At 41.6% G+C, this 21,114-nt stretch overlaps 1 protein-coding gene across 2 annotated transcripts in view; it reads left to right on the top strand.

The window, feature by feature from the left end:
- LDB3 (LIM domain binding 3) overlaps window positions 1-21,114 on the top strand; it is a 239,403-nt gene that overhangs the window by 129,531 nt on the left and 88,758 nt on the right. The window contains exons 7-10 of one of the 2 annotated variants that reach the window (XM_014578704.4): window positions 1,570-1,584; window positions 8,271-8,440; window positions 9,695-9,731; window positions 14,340-15,275. In XM_014578704.4, coding sequence (XP_014434190.2) covers window positions 1,570-1,584; window positions 8,271-8,440; window positions 9,695-9,731; window positions 14,340-14,436 — 319 coding nt within the window. In that variant the 3' untranslated portion in view covers window positions 14,437-15,275. Of the gene's footprint in view, window positions 1-1,569; window positions 1,585-8,270; window positions 8,441-9,694; window positions 9,732-14,339; window positions 15,276-21,114 lie in introns of those variants that run through there. The other variant, XM_089780066.1, reaches the window with a different exon arrangement.

Genomic DNA, 21,114 nt, shown 5'->3' with positions numbered 1-21,114 from the left:
GAAATGTGGTATATGAGGAACACCCAGGCTGGAGTAAGGAGCTCCTTCATTCCAGGCTGGTCATCATACTCCTGCAGTCTGCATAGTGCTTTCCAGCAAGACCGGCTCCATGGAGGAAGTGCTGTGGCATCCACAAGGGTAACCAGAGCATCCAGCATGGTGTTTTCTGTCCCTCAAGGAGGTAGGCAGTGGAGAAGAGACTGACACATGGCCGTAGAAGGGAACCCCTTTAAGCACAAGCCTCAGATAGCCTCAAGAAGCAGCTCCAGGAAGTGACTGCTGTCCGGATGCCTTCCCCAGTGTGCTTCCGGGAGGGGGGGGGGGGGGGGGGGGGCTTAAATGCGATTCAAGCTCCAGTGAATGTGGATGCACTATTTCAATTTAGATCTTCACTTTTTCGATGGGCATTTGTAGTGTGGATGCGTTATTTCAAAATAGTTATTTCGGGAGTTATTATTTCTAAATAACTTATTTTACAATAAACTTGTGGTGTAGACAAAGCCTTAATGAGCATCTTTTCATCTGTAACCTTTTCACTTCTCTCTCACGCTGGAGTAAATGAAGAGTAACCTCACTGTTGCTGATGGATTTAAATCAGTGTTCAAGCCAGGTTAAGTGGGAGGCAAACCAAGGCCTGATTTTCCCCCTCCCCAAATACTGCAGGACTTTTGTGACAACTGCTAATATGGATTTTAAAGAGAGAGGATGCACGGTGCAAACCAGAACAAATTAAGGGCCTAAATATTATGCCAGTGTGGTTTTGCATTGAACTCAGTGTATATTTGTATAGGTACCTACCTGCCTGCCCACATAGGGTGCGTCTACACAGCATCTGAAACTTGAAATAAGATACGCAATTTGCTCTATGCAAATTGCATAGCTTACTTTGAGTCTATTTCAAAATAGCTTATTTTGTCATTTGGCGCTGTCTACCCAGCACCAAATTCCAAAATAAAGCACTATTTTGAGCCATCCCTTATTCCTTGTAGAATGAGGTTTACAGGGATGGCAAAGTAATGCATCAGCTATATTTTGACATAGCTGACATGTTCAAAAGTCGTGGGGTAGCTATTTTGGAACATTTCTGGTATCCTGAAATAACTTTGCTGTGTAGAATACCCAGAGTTTGCAGGATTGGGATTATGGATTGGTTGATGGATTATTTGATTTCCTTGTGGATTTGCTGAAATATTATCTATGATGTAACTCCACTGCTTTTATTGGAGTTAGATCTATGATGCACATGGCCCCATGTTTCTCTACTTAGACATCTGTCTGTCTGGAATAGAAAACTTCCCATCTTTTCATGGATATCGGAGGGAGAAATGTGTGCTATACTTTTAACATAGTCTGTACTGAGGTGATAACTAGTGAGCGTATTCAAAGTGCTAACATTTTATTTATCCCCTTTTGCTCTTTTATTGACCATTTCTTTTCTTTTCTCTTTATCCTATCCTTTTCTTCATTAATTTCTGATATTAACATAACTCTGTTGTGCACATCCCAATTCTCCTTAATGATGGATCCTACACAATGCCTTTTGATGGGTTTTGACCATATGACTCTCAGTGAATCTCCACTGGCGTAAGTAGATCCATATTTCCAAGTATCCAAATGCAATGAAGTGCAGTGTATGTGTGTGTTCTTTTAAAAAGTTCACTTCTTTCAAACAGCTGGGTTCTAGAGGCATGTTACTATATATACAAAGACATACAATACAAATAATAAAACATTAAAACTTCTATTTAGATGATCTCATGGTTATAAAGTTTCATTTGAGATCTGTCAAATGAAGTTCAAAACAAAGAATTTGCCTTATTGGATTTAACATGCCTCTCCTATATGAGGCTAGTCCCAGATGCTTCTGAGAAAGCAGAGACTGCCCCTTCCAGAAAATCCCAGATGAGGTGAAAGAATTGCATTGATTTCAAATTGAGATGGGATTCAGTATGTTTTCTAGTAAGAGGGGGAAAGTATGTACTTACTTTTTAATGTTAGAGAATTCTGCAATGGGTAGTCTGCATAATGATGAAGGCCCAAATGATGACCACTAGAATAAAAGTAGATACACCTGTTTAACTGGAAAAGAAACAAAAGGAAATAAACATAGCTACATAAAAGACAAGAGTCAGCCTTTCTGTTTTACATAAGACATATCATCAGAGAAATCAATGGACATATCAGCAAAAGCTTTGTTCTCATTTTTTCATTTTATATGTTACATTTTAAAGGATTTTAATTACTGACATTTATTTCTGTATATCAGGCAGTTTTAGTTCACTGTTACTCTTCAGATATATGCCCATGAAGTAATCCTCCTCTGTGATGTAAAGTTAAAAGCTAATCTGGACGCTGCACTAGGGCTCTTTCAGTCCTATGTTAACATAAGCTAGGTACTTTTTAAGCCAGCTGTGTGTTTTTTAACTGCAGTGTAGACATACCATTAGAAAAGTCCAGCCAGGCTTACCCGGCACATTTAGGTGCTATACAAATTACACTCCTGTAGAGTGATTTGCCATGATGTATAGATAACCCCATAGTCTAATATTCATCCGGCTCAGAGTGGTGCTTCTATCTAAAGAGAACTCTGACTTGGATCTTTAAATATGCTCTGCTCATTATTACAGCCTGTTGGCACAGATTTATTTTTCTAAATTTCCTAATTTCTTACTAAGTGACTGCTAGATTCCTCCAGGTATATTATGTGCTGTGCTTTTAAAGTTAAGCATTACATCTTCACCTCTTCTCTGTGATCAAATCATCTCAAAGGTAAAGGCCTGGCCAGTGATTGGACTAAATTAATTTGATCACATGATTGGTTTGATTCTTCAGAGTGCTGCTTGTGCCTTCTGTAATGTGTTGACTGTTCTGAAATCCAGTTTAATATAGTGGAGTTGAAGCTTGCTCAAGCCTGGATTTAACATTTGATTTTAAATATGAAAATAACTGTACAAGCAGTAGTCTTATAGTTAGCTAAATTCTCTTTTAGTCCTCCTTAGATTCAATTCTCTGCAGAAAATCTGGCCCCATGTATGTAAAAGAGTAAGAAGATCTCTTCAGATCTCACATGTGTACGTTCAGCATGAGAATTAAAACAAGTGATTTATTATGTGAAATCTTAGAAGCACTACGTACAATTGTGTTGCAATGAATAATAATAAAAATATAAATCCCAGTGTTTAGGGCCAGTTTATGAAATAATCATTTCAGATAGTGGTGCTAAAGCTGGGATAAGTAAGGTCAGCATCAGGCCCATGTTGTTTTAAGTAAGAAAATCATCCAAAGTTACTGAATCAATTTACACTGGAATTATTCAAACTGTCATGCCAGGACATCAGGGTACGTTTACATAGCAGTGTTATTTTGGAATAACTTACATTATTCTGAAATAACATAAGACTGCATCTACACTACAAGCAGTTATTTTGACATAATGTTGAAATAATGTTGAACTGGAGAACTTCTTACTCCAACTTCTCATTTTATGAGGAGTAAGGGAAGCTGGAGGAAGAGTGTTCTTTCTTGCACTTCCTGCTGTGTAGACAGAACCAAGAGCTGAAATAAGCTATTTTGACTTAAGCTACGCAATTGACATAGCTCAAGTTGTATAGCTTATTTCAGTTTTATCCCTGCTGTAAAGACGTGCCCCAAGAAGGCAGAGTGATGATGCCCTGTCTGTGTGCCCTTTTTCATCATTCTTCTTGTACTGTACTTTATTATAATAAACCAAGAACCAAGAGTTGGTGCCCATGAGCTCACATACTCATGGTGTTTCATGTACATTTCAGCCAAACCTCTTTTGCAGTAAGTATTTTTGACCAAATTCATTCCAAATGCAGGTAGATGTAATGTTAATGACTTCAGCAAGGTTGTCCCCAACTAAGACCAGCAGCTGAAATTAACCCTTAAAGTGTGTAAACTGAAGTAAGCAGCAATAACATTCTCTACTAAAGAACAAACATGGATGGCTACTTTACAATTCCTGAAGTCTTTGATAATTTCTGTAATTGCTTTTGTTACTAATTGGAGTTAAGATGCCATCCATTCAGTACTTACATGGATTGAATACCTGCCTTCATGGAAATTAACTGTATTTTTACATTGAGCCAAATCCTGAAGCACTTACTTTTTTAACTCAGCCTTCTGTTACCCAAGTAAGAACTGAGTTAAAATTAAGTTAAGACTTAAGTATCTGGTCTATTTATTGAGCCAGAATATATACAGAATAGAAAGTCACAGACACTGTACTCCTTATTGAGAGAGGTTTGATTATCTATAGATCTTATTTTGGTGCAAATTCATTCTGCTGTGAATGCATGACACACCTAACAATGTGAACAAAGGTGCCCTAAACAACTTGAGCAAATTGTTTTGTGTGCACAAAAACACTGTAGGGCAATAAACTTTAAAAAGGAATAAAGAGCCTAGTAGTGACTGATACCTTGATAATGGAAATTAAACAAAAGATTTTTCTAGAAGAGTCAGATACCTCATCTAAGTTTTTGGAAAGGCCCATTAATAGCCAGCGTTGCTCTCGATTATGCACTGCCATTCCTACTGCCTCCTATATCGCTGTACTTGTTTGTGATATAATTGTGATTCAAAGAAAGATAAAGGCTTGTTGCATTCAAGTCATAAATGGAAATGTTCCAATATGTTATGCTCAACCAGATAACCTAGTTTGATTTTGAGTGAGGTTAATTCAGTGAAGAAAGGTTAATTCACCAGAATCCATTTCCTGTCTTTATTATCTGCGATAAAGATATTAATACCTTGATACTTATTGCCATTCTGAAATATCTGCCCAATCTACAGCTGCACAGACACAACTGAGCTATTGGGCATTTCTATTTTTACAGTTTTAATCAATTTTTTTTGTAAATCCATCATAATACTAGAATAAAGCAGTGTAAGTAGAGGATTTAGCAAAATGAACCTGGCTCTCTGTCCATGACTCAAATGCTAATGCTACCACAGTAACACATAGCTTGATGGTTGAAGTCAGCAGTACCATCCATCCAGTTGGTTCATTATCTGGTATCCATCAGTCTGCAGTTGTAAAATTTGCCATTAAACACAGCAGTGTTTAAGCTCCAGGAGAATCCAAATTTAAGTCTGGTGATATAAAGTTAATCAACTGTTAGCCAATAACAGGCAGCCATAGTGAAAAAGGAAAAGATGCTGCCTATTCAATAACAAAATGAATATATGGGCTACATCTAGACGGGCATGATTTTCCGGAAATGCTTTTAACGGAAAAGTTTTCCGTTAAAAGCATTTGTGGAAAAGAGCATCTAGATTGGCACGGACGCTTTTCCGCAAAAGCACTTTTTGTGGAAAAGCGTCTGTGGCCAATCTAGTTGCGCTTTTGTGCAAAAAAGCCCCGATCGCCATTTTCGCGATCGGGGCTTTTTTGCGCAAAACAAATCTCAGCTGTCTACACTGGCCCTTTTGTGCAAAAGTTTTGCTCTAAAGGGACTTTTGCCCAAACGGGAGCAGCATAGTATTTCCGCAAAAAAGCACTGATTTCTTACAGTAGGAAGTCAGTGCTTTTGCGGAAATTCAAGCGGCCAAAGTAGACAGCTGGCAAGTTTTTCCGGAAAAGAGGCTGATTTTCCGGAAAAACTGGCCAGTCTAGACACAGCCATAAAGTGTAGTTGGAAACATGAACATTTTACTACCTAACTGAAAACCTTTACTAAATCATTTGCTATGATGGAGAAAATGTTAGTTGTTATTTTTTCATGCTTCTCATGGAGAGTAGTTTGAGGAGTGAGATGTGGGAATTGCATGACCCTAATGTAGGCTTCATTTCTTTCTTTTCTATTCACATTACAACATTTTTTCATTAGGCTGTTTCTGATAGAAAACTTGATTCACTAGTGCCTCAGTGGAAGGTGTGACTTATACTTCCCTTCATTCTCTATGTAAGAGTCAGTTAAGGGAGCTTGATGCTGTCCCTCCCCTATCTTCCCTCAGGGTCTCCAGGGGTTGGGGTGAGGGAAGGAGGCAGCTTTAGTTTACAGCTGGGACCATAAAGAAATTCTGCTGGTGTAGACTACCGAGAGAAGCTCAGAATCAGTGCTACCTTTGCAAGTGCCCCAGTGTTCCCACACCTGTCAGGACTTAGATACCACTATGATGGGTACTAGAGAAAGACAAAAGGCAGATACAGAAAGTGAGAATGCAGCTTCATTCTGTTTCTGTACTCTTCCAAAAGGGCATATGTTCCATCTCACCATGGGTCTCTGGCAGAAGCCCGTTTTATGGGTTTAATCTAATTTATGGTCCAACAGTGAAAAATTAGTCCATAGTATTAAAGAATGTTCCCCTTTTGTGCAAGTGCAAAAGAATAGGAAATGTACACTTCGTGTGATGCTTTCTAACATCCTGTCAGAGCCTCAGGAAAGTCAGAAGGCAGCATATGCTCAGGGGAGGAAGGAACAGGTACAAATACCCCATTTAGAGATGATACATATGCTAGTGCTTTTTAGACTCACTGCTGTATGGAATAGGGATCCATAGAATATTTAAACACTCACAGTGTTTCTAAGTTCCTTGTATTCTGACATGAAACGCACACCTCCCCATGTCATTTGCAGATGCAAATCCATTGATATGGCTTATACTATGCTATGCTGAAGGAGAACGTCTGACAATAGTAAACCGCTGCTGCTCAGAGCATCAATAAGTGGCAACACTTTTTCCTCTGGCAAATTATATATTGGCTGCACGGCGTCATATTGGTTATTTTAGCTTTTCCCTGACTCCTCTCCTTGTCAAACTATATCTCCATTTTTACTCTAGAGAATTGCATCTTACCAAGCAGGAAGTCTGAGCAACTACCTGGGCCTTAAAGCAGGAGGCTGCTCTGATTCCCTGAGCTTTATAGCAGGGAGCTCTCTGGATAATATGGCCCTTAATTTTTAAAATAGCTTTTTCCTCAATGTTCATGATGTCAAGCGTGCCACTTTCAAAGCACTTTACGGCACAGATCATAAAGTTACAATGTAGTTTCAACACATCATTCTCTTCAAAAATAATCTTGTACATAGAAGAGTTCTGGAGCCAATGATCTGCAGCTCTATTAATATTTAATTTAACTACACAATATGCCAAAGTAGTTTTTAAGGGGAAAAAAACTAGCAAATGACCATATCTACTCAATTGGTGTTATAGGGCATCTCATAAACACTGGTAGTTTGCACAGCTAAATGGTTCTCCCTATACCATCTGTGCAAGGTCATCAAAAGGATCATAAAACACTTGATATAGTTTAATAATGAAGCTCTGAAATATGAAATAACTAGAGAAGTGCCTGAGCCACGAGTTTGAATCCAGATTTTCTAATGGTCTGAAGAGTTTTGGTACCAGCCTACCTCTGAAAAGAATAAAAAACTATAATAAATTTACTTTTTAAAATTGAATATGTTTTCTTCTTTTCAGTGTAACCTTTAAAATGGTCCATTCCCACAACTGCAATAATATACTCTAGGGTCAGTTATCTATCTCCACACCATTGGGCACACACTATGCAAAATTAAAGGAGTAAGAATACTTAACTAGTTCAGTAATCTTGACTTGCTGGCCATCTTTTATTGCTCTATATTGATATATTACTGCCATAATCGTGTGGCTGTGTTGGCCTTGGGGCCATGGACAGACCTTTTCCCACCCGCACACACCACTCACCACACGAGCAGTGGGAGCTGGAGCAGCTTGCTCTACCCTGCCACTGCCCTCCCAGCCTGATGTAATTTGCTTCCCTGTGGCAGAGGAAAGCAAAGCACCCTGGGGCAGGACACTCTATTTCCTGTCACCACTGAGAAGCCAAGTGCAACAGATTAGCGGAAAGCAGTGCCGTGAAGCAGAGCTCACTGTTCATGTGGTTGTACGGGAAGGACCACTGCCCCCTCTGTACCAGGACCCCTTAATCCTCTGTGTCTGTACTGTCCATAGGACAACTGGGGCAACCACTGCGGGGTCCCCAAAAGCACGGGACCTGCGGTGGCTGCTCCAATTCATCTGATGGATGGGGCTGCTCTAGCATGAAGAATATGTAATGGTAAAGACAGAGTGAGCTGAAATGTTCTTGATTCATATGGTTTTGATTTACTATAATTTGTTTATATCTTAAGAAAATGATTTTTTCCAAAACAATGGTTTTAGTTTTTGTTGATTGTTTTGGAAGAGAGACTGCCATATGAGGTAGGGTAGGGAAGCAAAGTCAGCATGTGCTCTTTTATAATGCACCCTTTTCTGCATTGCAGTAGCCTTCCTGTTAAAGATCCTCACATAGACAGTGCCTCTCCAGTGTATCAAGCAGTGCTTAAAACTCAGAACAAGTCTGAGGATGAGATTGATGACTGGACTCGTCGTTCTGCCAATCTCCAGTCCAAGTCTTTCCGCATCCTCGCCCAGATGACGGGAACAGAGTACAGTAAGTCAAGCAGTGAAACCCCAAATTTGTTTTTAGATTAATTTTATTTTGTCTTTACTCTTTTATACAATAACTGTTGAGTCTCAAAGATGACTCACTCCCTTCAAAAATGAGTAGTCCTGTGGCACCTGAGAGAATAACAAAAATATATAAAGTATCATGAGCTTTCATTGGTAAAACCCACTTTGTCAGATGAGATGAGCTAGATTGGACAGTAAGCCTTAAAAAAGTGGGCTAAACTCACAGAGCTCTAAATCCAGTTCAAGGGGGAATTAGTAAACCTAAAAGCTAACTACTTCATTGTTTTCTATAAAGGAAATCTTTGATCAGTCTCTTATGAATACCATGTGTGGTGAGTGCTAATAATAATCATTAACTAAAAAAGGTCCTACAGTAGTCGTGTCCAACCAGTTCTATAGCAGTAACCATTATAGTGGCTACTGCTATACTGAATTAGCCACATTCAACTGGCCAAATAGCCACATGTGGCTAGTGGTTAGCACGTTGGATACCGCAGTCCTAGAGTATCTTGGGCTCATGTAGTTTTTCCTCCAGCAATCCAATGTAATTAGTGTAATTAAGCAGGCATTCTCACTTCTCGGGGAAGGACGTTATGGTTACAAAACTACTAATTCCTTTGAAATGCAGTGATCATCTTAACTTCTGCTGCAATATACTTTTATGTAATGGGCATTCTGGAAGCAGAAAATGGAACCTTATTTGCAATGTCCTTGTGATTTTCTAACTAACAGCCATGCGAGCAAGACACTAGACCCTGATCCAAGTCCACAAATGACACAGGAGGTAGAGGTTCTGTGTTTACTGCCCATGGATTTTTTTTCTGACCATTAGGCACAAACTTCACACATTATCACCAGCTTCACACTCTCACCACTGCCCCACTCTCTAACCCACTGGTTCCCAATCTTTTCGAGCATGCAACCCCTTTTCAATCTATTAAAATTTCATGCACTCCCTTCCTGGGGGAGAAAAGAAAAAGAAAGGTAAGGTGGGCTAGATCTTTATTTTTAAACTTTCCACAGACCCCTGCAGTACCACTGTTGACCAGCAGGGGTCTATGGACCACAGGTTGGGAACCACTGCTCTAACCCTAGAAATTCCATTGAAGCTAGAGTTGCTCCTACTCACTCTGTATCTCTGTGACCTCATGGTGAAAAGCTGCCATGCTTCTCTCCTTAGATTGTATTGTCCTTTACGCTTTCCTGGTAACCTCAATCATTTTCTCTTCTGCAGTGCAAGACCCAGATGAAGAAGCCCTGAGGAAATCAAGGTAGGCAACTAGCAGCAAGCATTATGGCCTCTCCTTACTGATAACCAATACCTAATGCTCTAAAATGGCATTAAAATGAAAATACAAACCCAGATTTTTTTTCTTAACTTTTCTAACACACGTACTCAACAATCACGAAAATGAAAGTGTTTTTGGTTTAGAAATCTGCAAGAACTACTGGATTGAAAGGGTAACAATGTGACATACCATTAGGTGTAATAACAGTACAAAATCCTGGAATGAGTTCTCAATCCTGCAAGCTCTTTGCACATGGAATTCCCATTGACTTCAGTGGGAGTGCAGTTTGTGCTTGGCTCATAGGATCAAGCACTACGTGACTGCATTCAGTTCTGTAACTGGATAAAACTATATGATGTTATGGTAGTGTTGAAATTTAATGAGCAATTTATTTGGATGATCCAGTGATTGGCTCTTGATTCAGTTGACATATGTAAAATCGCTGTTTCCAGTTATATACGTGGAATAATCATAATCTGAATAGATTTTGTGTGAAACAGAAAACATTATTCTTTTCTTAGATAATGCACATATGAAAATACAGGACTGCTTTTGCTACTGGGGAAAAATACATACCCATTTTCAAATGTTCTGCCAATACGGATTTTACACATTCCTAGGCTCATAAATTGTAAGACTATTATGAACATTTATGATAATCTATTCTGACATCTGCATAACACATGCTGTAGATTTACCCAAAGATTTCTGCATCTAGTTCAGCAATTTGTGATTAAAATAGAGCATCGGGGTCCTCGCCTGATTTATTTCACATCCCTAGCTTGCCAAAAATATTGTAAACAACTTTCTTGGTTTGTGATTGGTCTGATATTCTGCCCACTCACTGTTTAAATTGTGTTATTACAAAGTATCTGCTATGCAAGATTTTGGACTTCTGATTATTCTGCAGCTAATATAGGGTTACAAAGAGGAGTTGATGATTAAATTGTAGCAAGGGATGTTGAGGTTGGACATTAGGAAAAAATTCCTGTCAGGGTGGTTAAGCTCTGGAATAAATTGCAGAGGGAGATTGTCTGTGGAATCTCCATCATTAGAGATTTTTAAGAGCAGGGTAGACAACTGGCATGGATGGTCTAGAGTTGGTGCTTGGTCCTGCCATGAGTTCAGGGAACTGGGCTCAATGACCTTTTAAGCTCCCTTCCAGTACTATATTCTGTGAGCAAAACACACATCTTTCTACTCACAATATGAAAATACAAATCCAAGGATGTAAGTATCTATTGGATGTCTTTCCCATCCAGGTTCCACTACAGTTCATGGAAGTTGCATAGCTAGACGCCACCACATCAGCTAACGTTTGTGCTACTATTGCACTAAATTCTGTCCTCAAATGTGCAAAGACAATTCCTATTGATGTCATCGTTCATTACAGGCTGATATCATTTGTTCAACAAGTGTGTTCCGAAGTCCTGTTAACTTCAGAGGAACCTAAAGCAAATTCTGCAGTATCCACACAGACACTATCCATAGGAAGGACCTTCACTAGAACTGATGCTAGAGATCGGCTCCCACTCATGCATTTGGGGGCAGAATTTAGCCCTTCATGAGCTTTAGAGGTAGTCCATAAACAGAAAATACATTTAGAAAGGCCTAAGTGTTTGAAAATAACACTTGGAAAGGGATAGATTTTTAAAGGAATAATTGATTAATACCATACAAGTATCTGTACTGTAAATTGCACATTATTATTTGATGTAATTTAAAGTACATGATGCTATTTTTTGTATATTTTATGTTGTCAGTGTTGTGCACTTCTAATGTATCATTTTGCATTATTATTTTTAATAAGGAAATGTTAATGACACTGACCAGGAGTCACTGAAGAACAAGGACTTTTAAAGGTGCTCTTCTGCATTTTTTTTTATAAGCAGTGCCGAAGGGAATGTAACTTGGACTGTAACATTCTTCCTATTCTCCCTCATGTCTCTCTTTACTTTCACATGCAGAGAACAACCTGTGCCTATAGATCTAGTTCTGAAAGGCATGGAAGGAGAGTGTAACATATCCACAGCATGCTCCCCTCTTCTTGTGCCCCGTTGTCCAAGACAGCAGAAACCCATCCACAGGGTCCTAGTTACAAAAGGTCTGAAGGAATAGGTGTGTGTATTATGCTAAGCTCTACCACAAGTCTCCGAGGAGTATTTATTATTTTAGACAGAGCCTGCAGAATTGTACATTGCCACCCTTTCATTGGGGTTTCTGGGACAGCCAAAGGTAAGGAGATCCCTTGGAGGAATAAATCCTGCAGGAGTGCTTGCAGTTCTTTAGTGATCCATTGGTTTGAGGTCTATATCAGACTGTCAGATGCCATCCTTGATGGAAAAGTTTCATGTACACACAAGTTAAACTGTCAGAATTCTCATGTAATAGAGAATTTTGATCCAGAGTCATGCCTGCCAAGAGTGCTTTCTTCTCTCTTGTGCTTTTCCTCTCTTTTCTGGGTTTCAGTTGTGTTCAGTGGGCACAATGATAATAACAATGAATCAGACTCAGGATATGTTTACTCTACAGAGGGTTTTTTTGGGAAAAATGGCTGTTTTTCTGAAAAAACTTCAATTACGTCCACACTGCATCGCATTCTTCTGAAAGAAAATTGAAAGAACAGAGGGGTTTTTACAACATTGGTAATCCTCATTCTGTGATGAAGAAGCCTTTTTCCGCAAGAGCTCTTTCGGAAAAAGGCGTGTGTGGACGGGGAAGAGGGAGTTCTTTCAAAAGAAGAGGAAAACGGAAAAAGCACAGGTGCCCTGATGGCCACTCTGTCCATTGTAATCACAGCTGAAATGTGAGATTGCTTCCATTCAGTGTGGATGCTATCTTTCGAAAAAGCAGATCGCTTTTTCTATGTGCTTTTCAAGTGTGGACACTCTTTCAGAAGAAGTTCTTCCAAAAGAAGCCTGCAGTCTAGACATAGCCTTAGAGGCAGCTGTGCGTCAACTTTTCTGTTTGACATTTTCAAAGAAGGAAACCACAAGTAACTTTCCTATTTGGGGAAACTCTTTTTAATGCCAAGTATTCATCCCTAGACTTGGTGCCTATTGTCATGTTCTTTGAACAGAGCCTATAACATGCAGGAATATTCAGATGGCAAAATGCCTGTTTCAGTTCATATTAATTAGTGTGTTTTATGCCTCTTTTGTTCAACCTTTTCTGGCAAGCCCACAGGCACTTGTGACAGTGGGTGAAAGGCACTTTGAGGTACTCTGGATTTAAGACTACTGTTTGTTCTGAAATCTATCCTTTGCATTGGGATTGTTGTAACTGTTTTGTTGAAAATTTGATAAGTCATTTGTCTATTGCCAGTAAAACAGACATCTCTGGAATTAATACCCTTCCATACATGGAGATGGAGGGATATATCTTCAAAACCTTGAGGGCTTTCTTCAACATCCTGATTTCTATTAAATCCAGTTGAAGCTGCACAGCTACTACCCTATGCATTGCTTTGAAAATATACCTCTCAAAGTTGCAGTATCAATACTAGGGGAATTCTAACTAATTTTATTTTTTATGAGTAGAGTGGCATTTGAGAAATCATACATCAAGAGAGTACCTTAGATGTGTTAATTGTATCATCTTATGCTGTTAGAAATGGAAGGATTTAAAAAATGGAAGTACTTGTCACCATTTACTCTGTTTTTTGTTTGTGCTTTGTAAAGCTTGGAGAGTAAAACTAGCCTGGTCTGTTTATTTTCTGTTTCTCTGGTAAGTTTCCCTCTCTGGCTCTCCTGCATGAATACAATGGATTTGTGTATGGATATCAGCCACGCAGGAGAAATGAACTTGTCTGCTTTGAAACAAAGACATACACAAATCATGTGAACATTTTAATTTTGATTAAGCTTTGTGAAGTTCTCTTCTGTTTCTACACACACCCAAACCCCTTTATTTATTTAACTTAGAAAACCTAGGGCCTAAACCAGAGGAAAATATTCAGAAAAGGTCCAATCTTGAGAGATGCTGAGTGTGCTCTTCTCCTAGTGAAGTTGATGGGAGATGGATGTGATCAGTACCACATAGGATTGTGCTTCTGTCTTGTTCTGTTTTTAATTCAAATGCGGAATTTCTGGTTCTCATTGCCTAATCTCTAACGAAAGTAGAAAAGCTATGAGGAAAATTTGCAACTAATGGTCCTTATTCTCATAAGATCTAGGCTGACTAGATATTACAGGGTTAGAAATGTTTGCATTAATTTTGTCTTGTACAATGTTGACTTTCACTTCTGGCTCAGCTGGAAAAAAAGCTGAGTGTCTGCTGGAAGGAAAACAGCAGAATTGTGGAGAATTTCTAGCAAAAGCAGCCCTGTCAAACTAAACCAAAACCAAGAAATACAAATTTGTGTTACATTATACCTCAAAAATACAAATCTGAAAAGCTTTCTAAAATGTATATGGAAAGGATCACCCAGCCTCAGTTGGCTTTATTTTGAGAAGTAACATAAATCCAAATAAATTGCCATTGCCCTAGTTATAAAGCAAGGGAGTGGTGGCCACATTCCCTAACCCCTGTCTTTCTTCCTCCTTTCTCTCTCTCTCTCTCTTTCTTTCTCTCTCTTTCTCCATGCCACAGGGAAAGGTTTGAAACGGAACGTAACAGCCCACGCTTTGCCAAATTGCGCAACTGGCATCACGGCCTATCGGCGCAAATCCTTAATGTTAAAAGTTAAAAACTCACATGTAACAAATGAATGTGCAAGATATAAAATTACACTAAAGAATTAACTGCCTCACTAAGTTAGCACTTAGGGCTATCATATATATATACAGTAAAGGCATAAGATAGTGGGTTTTTTTGTGTCTGCCTTTGTTTTCTGTTGCTAGCCTGATATTTCTCCACTATCACAAAAGAAAAGAAAAAAAAGGCCTACAAATGATTTTCAGTGTAAAGTGAATTTTTTTCTGCCTTCTGATAAAAATATAACCTTAAAGTATTGATGGGTGAAAGTTATAGCCATTGTACTTTATTTAAATACAAAGAGAAACAAGACATATGATTGTCAGCTTTTCTTGGGGGAAGATATACTTTTCCAGAGAGGAGTACTGCTGTAAGAAAATTAAATTGGAGTTAAAAGTTGGAAAGAAAAACTTACTGAGCCTAGCAGAAAGGTTCTAAATACATAGTCCTTTTAATTTCTTTCAGTAGTTTCAGATAAGACTCCAGATACAATATGTTTATTTTTCTTGGATATGCTATATTATTAAGAATAACTGCTGGCAACATTGCTTATAGTTTTTCCTTTGAAATCAGAATTTCACAAGGATAGAAGTGGAATATAGCAGCTTTGAGACTATGAAGAAAAGAGGCTGAGGTGACATTTTGTTTAGAGATGATTTTTAGAAGTAAAAAGAATATATGAAAATTCATGTAGTGAGTTTTTAAAAGCATGTTGTAAGTTTCAGGCAAAGTGCTGCTCATTCTGTATTGCTCTTGCTTTGATTCCTCACTTTTTTCTGTATATAGCAGCATGCCGTATCTGAAATAAAAGGATTTTAAAAATGAAAATAACGATGTGCCTGTTTTACATAAGTACTTTACTCTGGAAAACAAAGTAAACCTTGGAAGTCTCTCAGAAGGAGAGGACGTTTTCTTTCCACTACAGAGAACACTGTCAATAAGCTTTACCCAATTAAAGATAATTTGTACAGATCCCAAAATAATCCAGATTAGGTTTGATGTAGCTTATAAAAAGGACAAGAATAGAACTGAACAAATATATTCCAAGAAACAAAACAAAAAACCCATGATTTTTTTGGATTTTGGAGGGGGAGTTATAATTGCTCACATACCATTAGAAGTCTGTATTCTATGGCATATTACTAATATTGACTGAGTATATACCTCCTGGGTTGACACTTGGCCCACTGCAGGGAGTTAGAATGAGGTAGCTTCGTTTCGGTGAGTATCTTGCAAACTTTGCAACGATAATTTTATTTCAAAATATATCCTCTGAAACAAGGCAGGTCTAATGGGTCCGTAAAATATCCTAATTCTTTGAGTGATTGCTCATGTCCATTGCTCTTTAGGTGTGCATGCTCACCACACGCACCACTGTTGGCAATTTTTCCCCTAACATCAGGAGGGGATTGGCTCTGACGAGCTCTGGAGTGGTGCTGCAAAAGTGCGGGGTATAAAGAGTGTTGCGTGCCATAACAGCACCACCCCAGAGGTCACCAGAACTGTTCCCCTCAGTTCCTTCTTGCTTCCAGTTCCTCATTTCCTCAGTTTCCTCTTACCACCATTGATGATGCATCGGATCTGCTGGCTTCCACTCGTCATAACTAGATCTCCTCTACTTAGCAGCTTCTTAGATAGGTTGGTTTTTTAGTTGTTAAGTTATCTTAGAGTTTGCTGTCCCAGCTGGGATGTTTGCCTAGGGACGCGGCATGCCTTGATCCCCATGCTTTAAACATTGTGTTTTGTGTAGGTGCCCTATGTCTGTGAGCAACCCCTGTAAGAGTTCTCTACTGTGTCTCAGAAAAGGGCACATTAGTGCTAAGTGCTGAATTTGCAGATTGTTCAGGTTCCATATTAAGAAGGAAAGTGACATTCGCTTGTAGGCACTCCTAATGGAACTGGCTCTGTCGCTAGTAGGGGACCAGGCACTAACCTCGACCTTGGGCCTCATGAATCCCGTGAGAAATGTCCCCTTGGTGCCCTTTTCCAGTTGGCACCACTCGCCCTTCCCAAACCTGGTGCAGAAGGCAATGGCTTCAACCAAGATCCAGCCTCTGCTCCAAAAGGCCAAGGAGAAACAGGGGGAGGAGCCTAGATCTGTGGTAAGCAGCTAATTGCCTACACCAGGAAGTCAAACTTCTCCTTAAGTAGAGTGGCCCCAGCTGAGCCCAGCCTGTAGCGTCAGCTCTGGGCAATGATGATGGTCTCTGGAACCTATAAGCACCAGAAGTCTCCAGAAGCCAAGCCCATGCCAGTGGCACCAATGTCACCGTCTGAAGGAACCCCACGTTGAGCCTCTTCAAGGCATCTCCCCTGCGGCATTGCCCATTCCCGAGGAGGCTGGCACACCAGCACTCCCCCACATGACACTGCCACGTCTCTGAGCCTGGGAGACAGGCATCGCAGATTCCCTTTCAGTCTCCTGATGGGGGATGAAGGCAAGATTCAGAACAGTGCTTGCTGGTGAGGTGAGGCAGACCTGCTGAAATATGCTCCTCCCGGCATGGGAACCATCAAGAGAGGTCAGTGTCACAGAGGCCTCTGCACTGTTCCCAGGACTGCTCCCTGGGAGCAACGGTCATTGTCTCATCAGTCCCAGTCTCGACATTCCTTGCATCTCGACACTCATCAGACTGCTGGTTTCACTCCAGCTCTTGGTCCTGTACCAGATCCCAGCACCAAAGAAATGACAGGAAGCTAGATCGCTGAGTGGCTGGTGCAGATCCTGCTTTCCTGAACCGACGTCAGCTTCCTGTGAGAGAGCTTCTTCATAATCAGAGAGAAACTGGCAGCCCCAAGGGAGAGGCAGTTGTGAACCCTGATCGCCGGCCAGTGTCTCCTCCTTTGGAAGCTGGCATGGAGCAAAGGTCCCGGCCACCGAGACAAACGCAGACCCTTTTGATGCTGCTCCAGTCCTCGGTACTGCAAATGCCAGAATGGCTACAAGGACAGTGGGTGGTGCCATGGTTTCTATGGAACCCTTGGGAATTTATACAGCAACTCCAGATTCCCAAGTCTGTCTCGTGGGCATCTCAACCCGCTAGGGACCCTTGGCATCTCAATCCGCTAGGCCAATGCAAGCAGCTGGAGAAGAAACTCCCCATACTCCAAAGCCCCAACGCACCTCTTGGAGGTAATGCAGGGTCAGGGAATGACCTCGGCACTGGTCTCCTCTTCATCTTCACCAGATGAGGCCATCACACATTCCTTTCTCACAGTGCCACAAGATGATGCTCAGGCGCACCAGGAGATCCTGAGGCAGGTAGCCTCGAAGCATAGGGCTATAGGTGGAGGGACCAGCAGACACCCCCTCTTTGGTGTGCTCAGCACCTTGGCCCTGGGACAAGTTACCCTGCTGCAAGAAGGGGTCTTAAAGATTATCAGTGTTCTGTGGCAGACTCCCTCCTTCCCAACCTCTATTTCCAAGAGGGCTGAGAGAAAAGGCTTTGGGCCAGGAAAGGGGCACAAATGAGTCATGAGCACAAATACCTCTATTCTCACCCAGCTGTAAACCACAAGGAGAGGCAAGGGCAACAAGATGGCAGGACCAAGCACTGTCTAGATGATCCCTCATAGATGTTTATCCAACCTGCTCTTAAATATCGTCAGTGATAGAGATTCTACAACCTCCCTAGGCAATTTATTCCAGTGTTTAACCAGCCTGACAGGAAATTTTTCCTAATGTCCAACCTAAACCTCCCTTGCTGTAATTTAAGCCCATTGCTCCTTGTCCGATCATCAGAGGCCAAGGAAAACAATTTTTCTCCTTCCTCCCTATAACACCCTTTTAGATTCTTGAAGAATAGGTGAAGGCAGTCAGGATGGCTCTACAGGTATACCCAACGGACACTGTGGTGCTCAGGATGGCATAGAGTATCCTGGCTTCTCCTCTCCAGAAGGTCTGTGGAGGCTGAAGAGTCACGGCAGGATCTCCAATTTGATGGGTGTACCCTGTTTGCGAAGCAGACAGACATGGAATTACACCAGTTTAGGGACTCTAGCGCTACGTTAAAGATCCTAGGCCTATATGTTCCAGGCCTGGCCCACAAGCAGTTCTGCTCCCAACCCTCTGGAAGCTCAGGGAGTCAACAGTGCCAGGAGTTCCCAGCTAAGAAGAGCAGAAGCTACAAACCGTGCTCAAGCCAGTTTACACCCTTGACTCAGTTGAGCACAACCTACCCCAAGCAAGAGGCCAAAAAGTCCTATTGAAGAAGCGCCCAAAGAGACATACCAGACTTACTTACAGATCTTGCCCCCCTTCCCATCTCCATTTGACAGCTGCCTTTCCCACTTCCTCCTAGTTTAGACCACCATAACATTGGAATGCTAGGCCCTGGCTATTTGTTTCCAGTGGTTATATTTTCTGATTCCTTTCAACCTCCGCCCCTGCCCCCATCCAGGCTATGCATGCGGCCCCACTATATTGTCCCTCTTCAGGGACCCTTCTCACAAGATTCTTCTCATACAGGAGGTTCAGGAGCTGTTGCTGATGGGCACAGTGGACGAAGTTCCGACTGAGTTCTGGAACAGGTTCTAGCCCTAAAGGCCAAGGGAGGTCCACAGTATATTCTAGACTTGAGAGACTTCAACAAGTATATGCAGAAGCTCAAGTTCCGTATGGTCTCTCTTGCCTCCATCATCCCCTCTCTGGATTCAGGAGACTGATCTGTTGCCCTCAACCTGGAGGACACCTAGTTCTTTGTAGTGATCTTCCCAGGTTACAGGAGACTCCTTCATTTCACTACCAGTTTCTAGTCCTCCCTAACAGGTTGGCTCTAGTCCCTAGGATGTTCACCAAATGTATGGCAATTGTAGCAGCCTATCTCAGGCACTGGGTTGTCCAAATCTACCCTAATCTTGACAACTGGCTGGTTGAAGGCAGATCCAGGACTCAGGTCTGGTGTGATCTGATGCTTCGTCTAGGCATGTGCCAATTGCTGGGTGTCCTGGAAAACAACAAAAAATTAGCGTTAGTACCAGTTCAAAAGATAGAGTTCATTGGGGTGATACTCGAATTGACCCATGCCAAGATGTTTGTGCCTCTAGATGGATTCCAAGCCCTGGTGAGCCTCATACAAGAGGTGTCTGTGTATCCCTCTGACTATGGCCAGGATTTGCATTCACTTCTTTGGGTGCATGGTAGTGTGCACATAATGTCTTCCACCACACCCAGCTCTGTATGTGGCCACTCCAGGGCTACGTCTACACTCGGGGCTTCTTGCGCAAGTAATATGCAAATGAGGCTAAGCGTGGAATATCGCCAAGCCTCATTTGCATACCTAATGAGCCACCATTTTTTTCAGAAGAGGCTCTTGCGCAAGAAGGAGCGTCTACACTGCCCCTTCTTGTGCAAGAAAACCCCTCTTACGCAACACTGTTCTTCCTGAAAAGTAATAGGTGTAACGGTGTTGCGCAAGAGGGTTTTTCTTGCACAAGAAGGGGCAGTGTAGATGCTCCTTCTTGCGCAAGAGCCTCTTCTGAAAAAAATGGTGGCTCGTTAGGTATGCAAATGAGGCTTGGCGATATTCCACGCTTAGCCTCATTTTCATATTACTTGCGCAAGAAGCCACGAGTGTAGACATAGCCCAGCAGTGACTGGTGTCAGCATAGTCCCAATCCAGGGACCACCTGGACCAGGGGTCACAATCTCTTCTCAGATACTTACCACCTTGCAGTGGTGGAGAGTGCCAGAGAATGCCCTGGAGGGGAACTCATTCACTACCTCCATCCCCTCCCTCAAGCTTGTGTCTCAGAGCTAAGCTGGGGAAGGGCTTAAGAACTCTCACACTATCTTAAAAACCCTATGGCTATATGTTTCCAGCCCACAAGTCATTCCACTCAAATCTCTGGACTCAGGGGTTATGGACTCTGGAGGAAGCAAGACTGCACATAAATATCAAGGAGCTCAAAGAGGTGCATCTGGCCAGCAGGGTTTTCCTACCTCATGTGTGAGCAAAATGGAGTCCTCATGAACAACATGGCTTCAATATTTTATATAAAATGTACAAGAGGGAGCATGCTCCACCATACTGTGTCAGGAGATGCTCCTCCTTTGGGATTTCTGCTTCAGCCACGACATCCACCTGGAGGCAGCTCACCTTCCAGGGATCAATAATACCTTAGCGGATGAGGTCAGGAGGGATTTCTGACCATGAGTGGTCCCTCCACCAGGAAATGGCCTCCATTATCTTCCAAAGGCAGGGGACTCCCCAAATAGATTTCTTTGCCACCAAGCAGAACAGGAAATGCCACCATTTCTGGTCCCACTGGGGCCTCAGCAGGGCCTCCCTCTCAGGGTATGTCTAGACTACATGGCTCCGTCGACCCTCAGATTCCTTCCTCCTGTTGTGGTCAAAAGACCTTCAAATATGTGTTTCTACCAGTCCCTCTCATCAGCAGGGTCCTTGTTCAGATCAAATGGGACAAGACCCAGCTTATCCTGATTGCCCTGCCCTGGCCTTGCCAGCTCTGGTTTGGGATGTTATGGGACCTGGCGATTTACCCCCCTGGCTCCTACCCATTGGTCCAGACCTGTTGCCATAGAACCAGGGTTGGCTCCTTCATCCCATCGTACCCTCCCTGCACCATGTGGTGTGAATACTCCATGGCTGAGTAAGGCTGAATCTGCCTGTTTGGAGGAGGTCCAGGGAGGTCTTGCTAGATAGTGGGA

The sequence above is a fragment of the Pelodiscus sinensis genome, chromosome 8 (assembly GCF_052426305.1).
Source record: "Pelodiscus sinensis isolate ZL-2025 chromosome 8, ASM5242630v1, whole genome shotgun sequence".
Lineage (NCBI taxonomy): Eukaryota > Metazoa > Chordata > Testudines > Trionychidae > Pelodiscus > Pelodiscus sinensis.
Note: the sequence above shows the minus strand (reverse complement) of the source record. Positions and strands in the feature narration are given on the sequence as shown.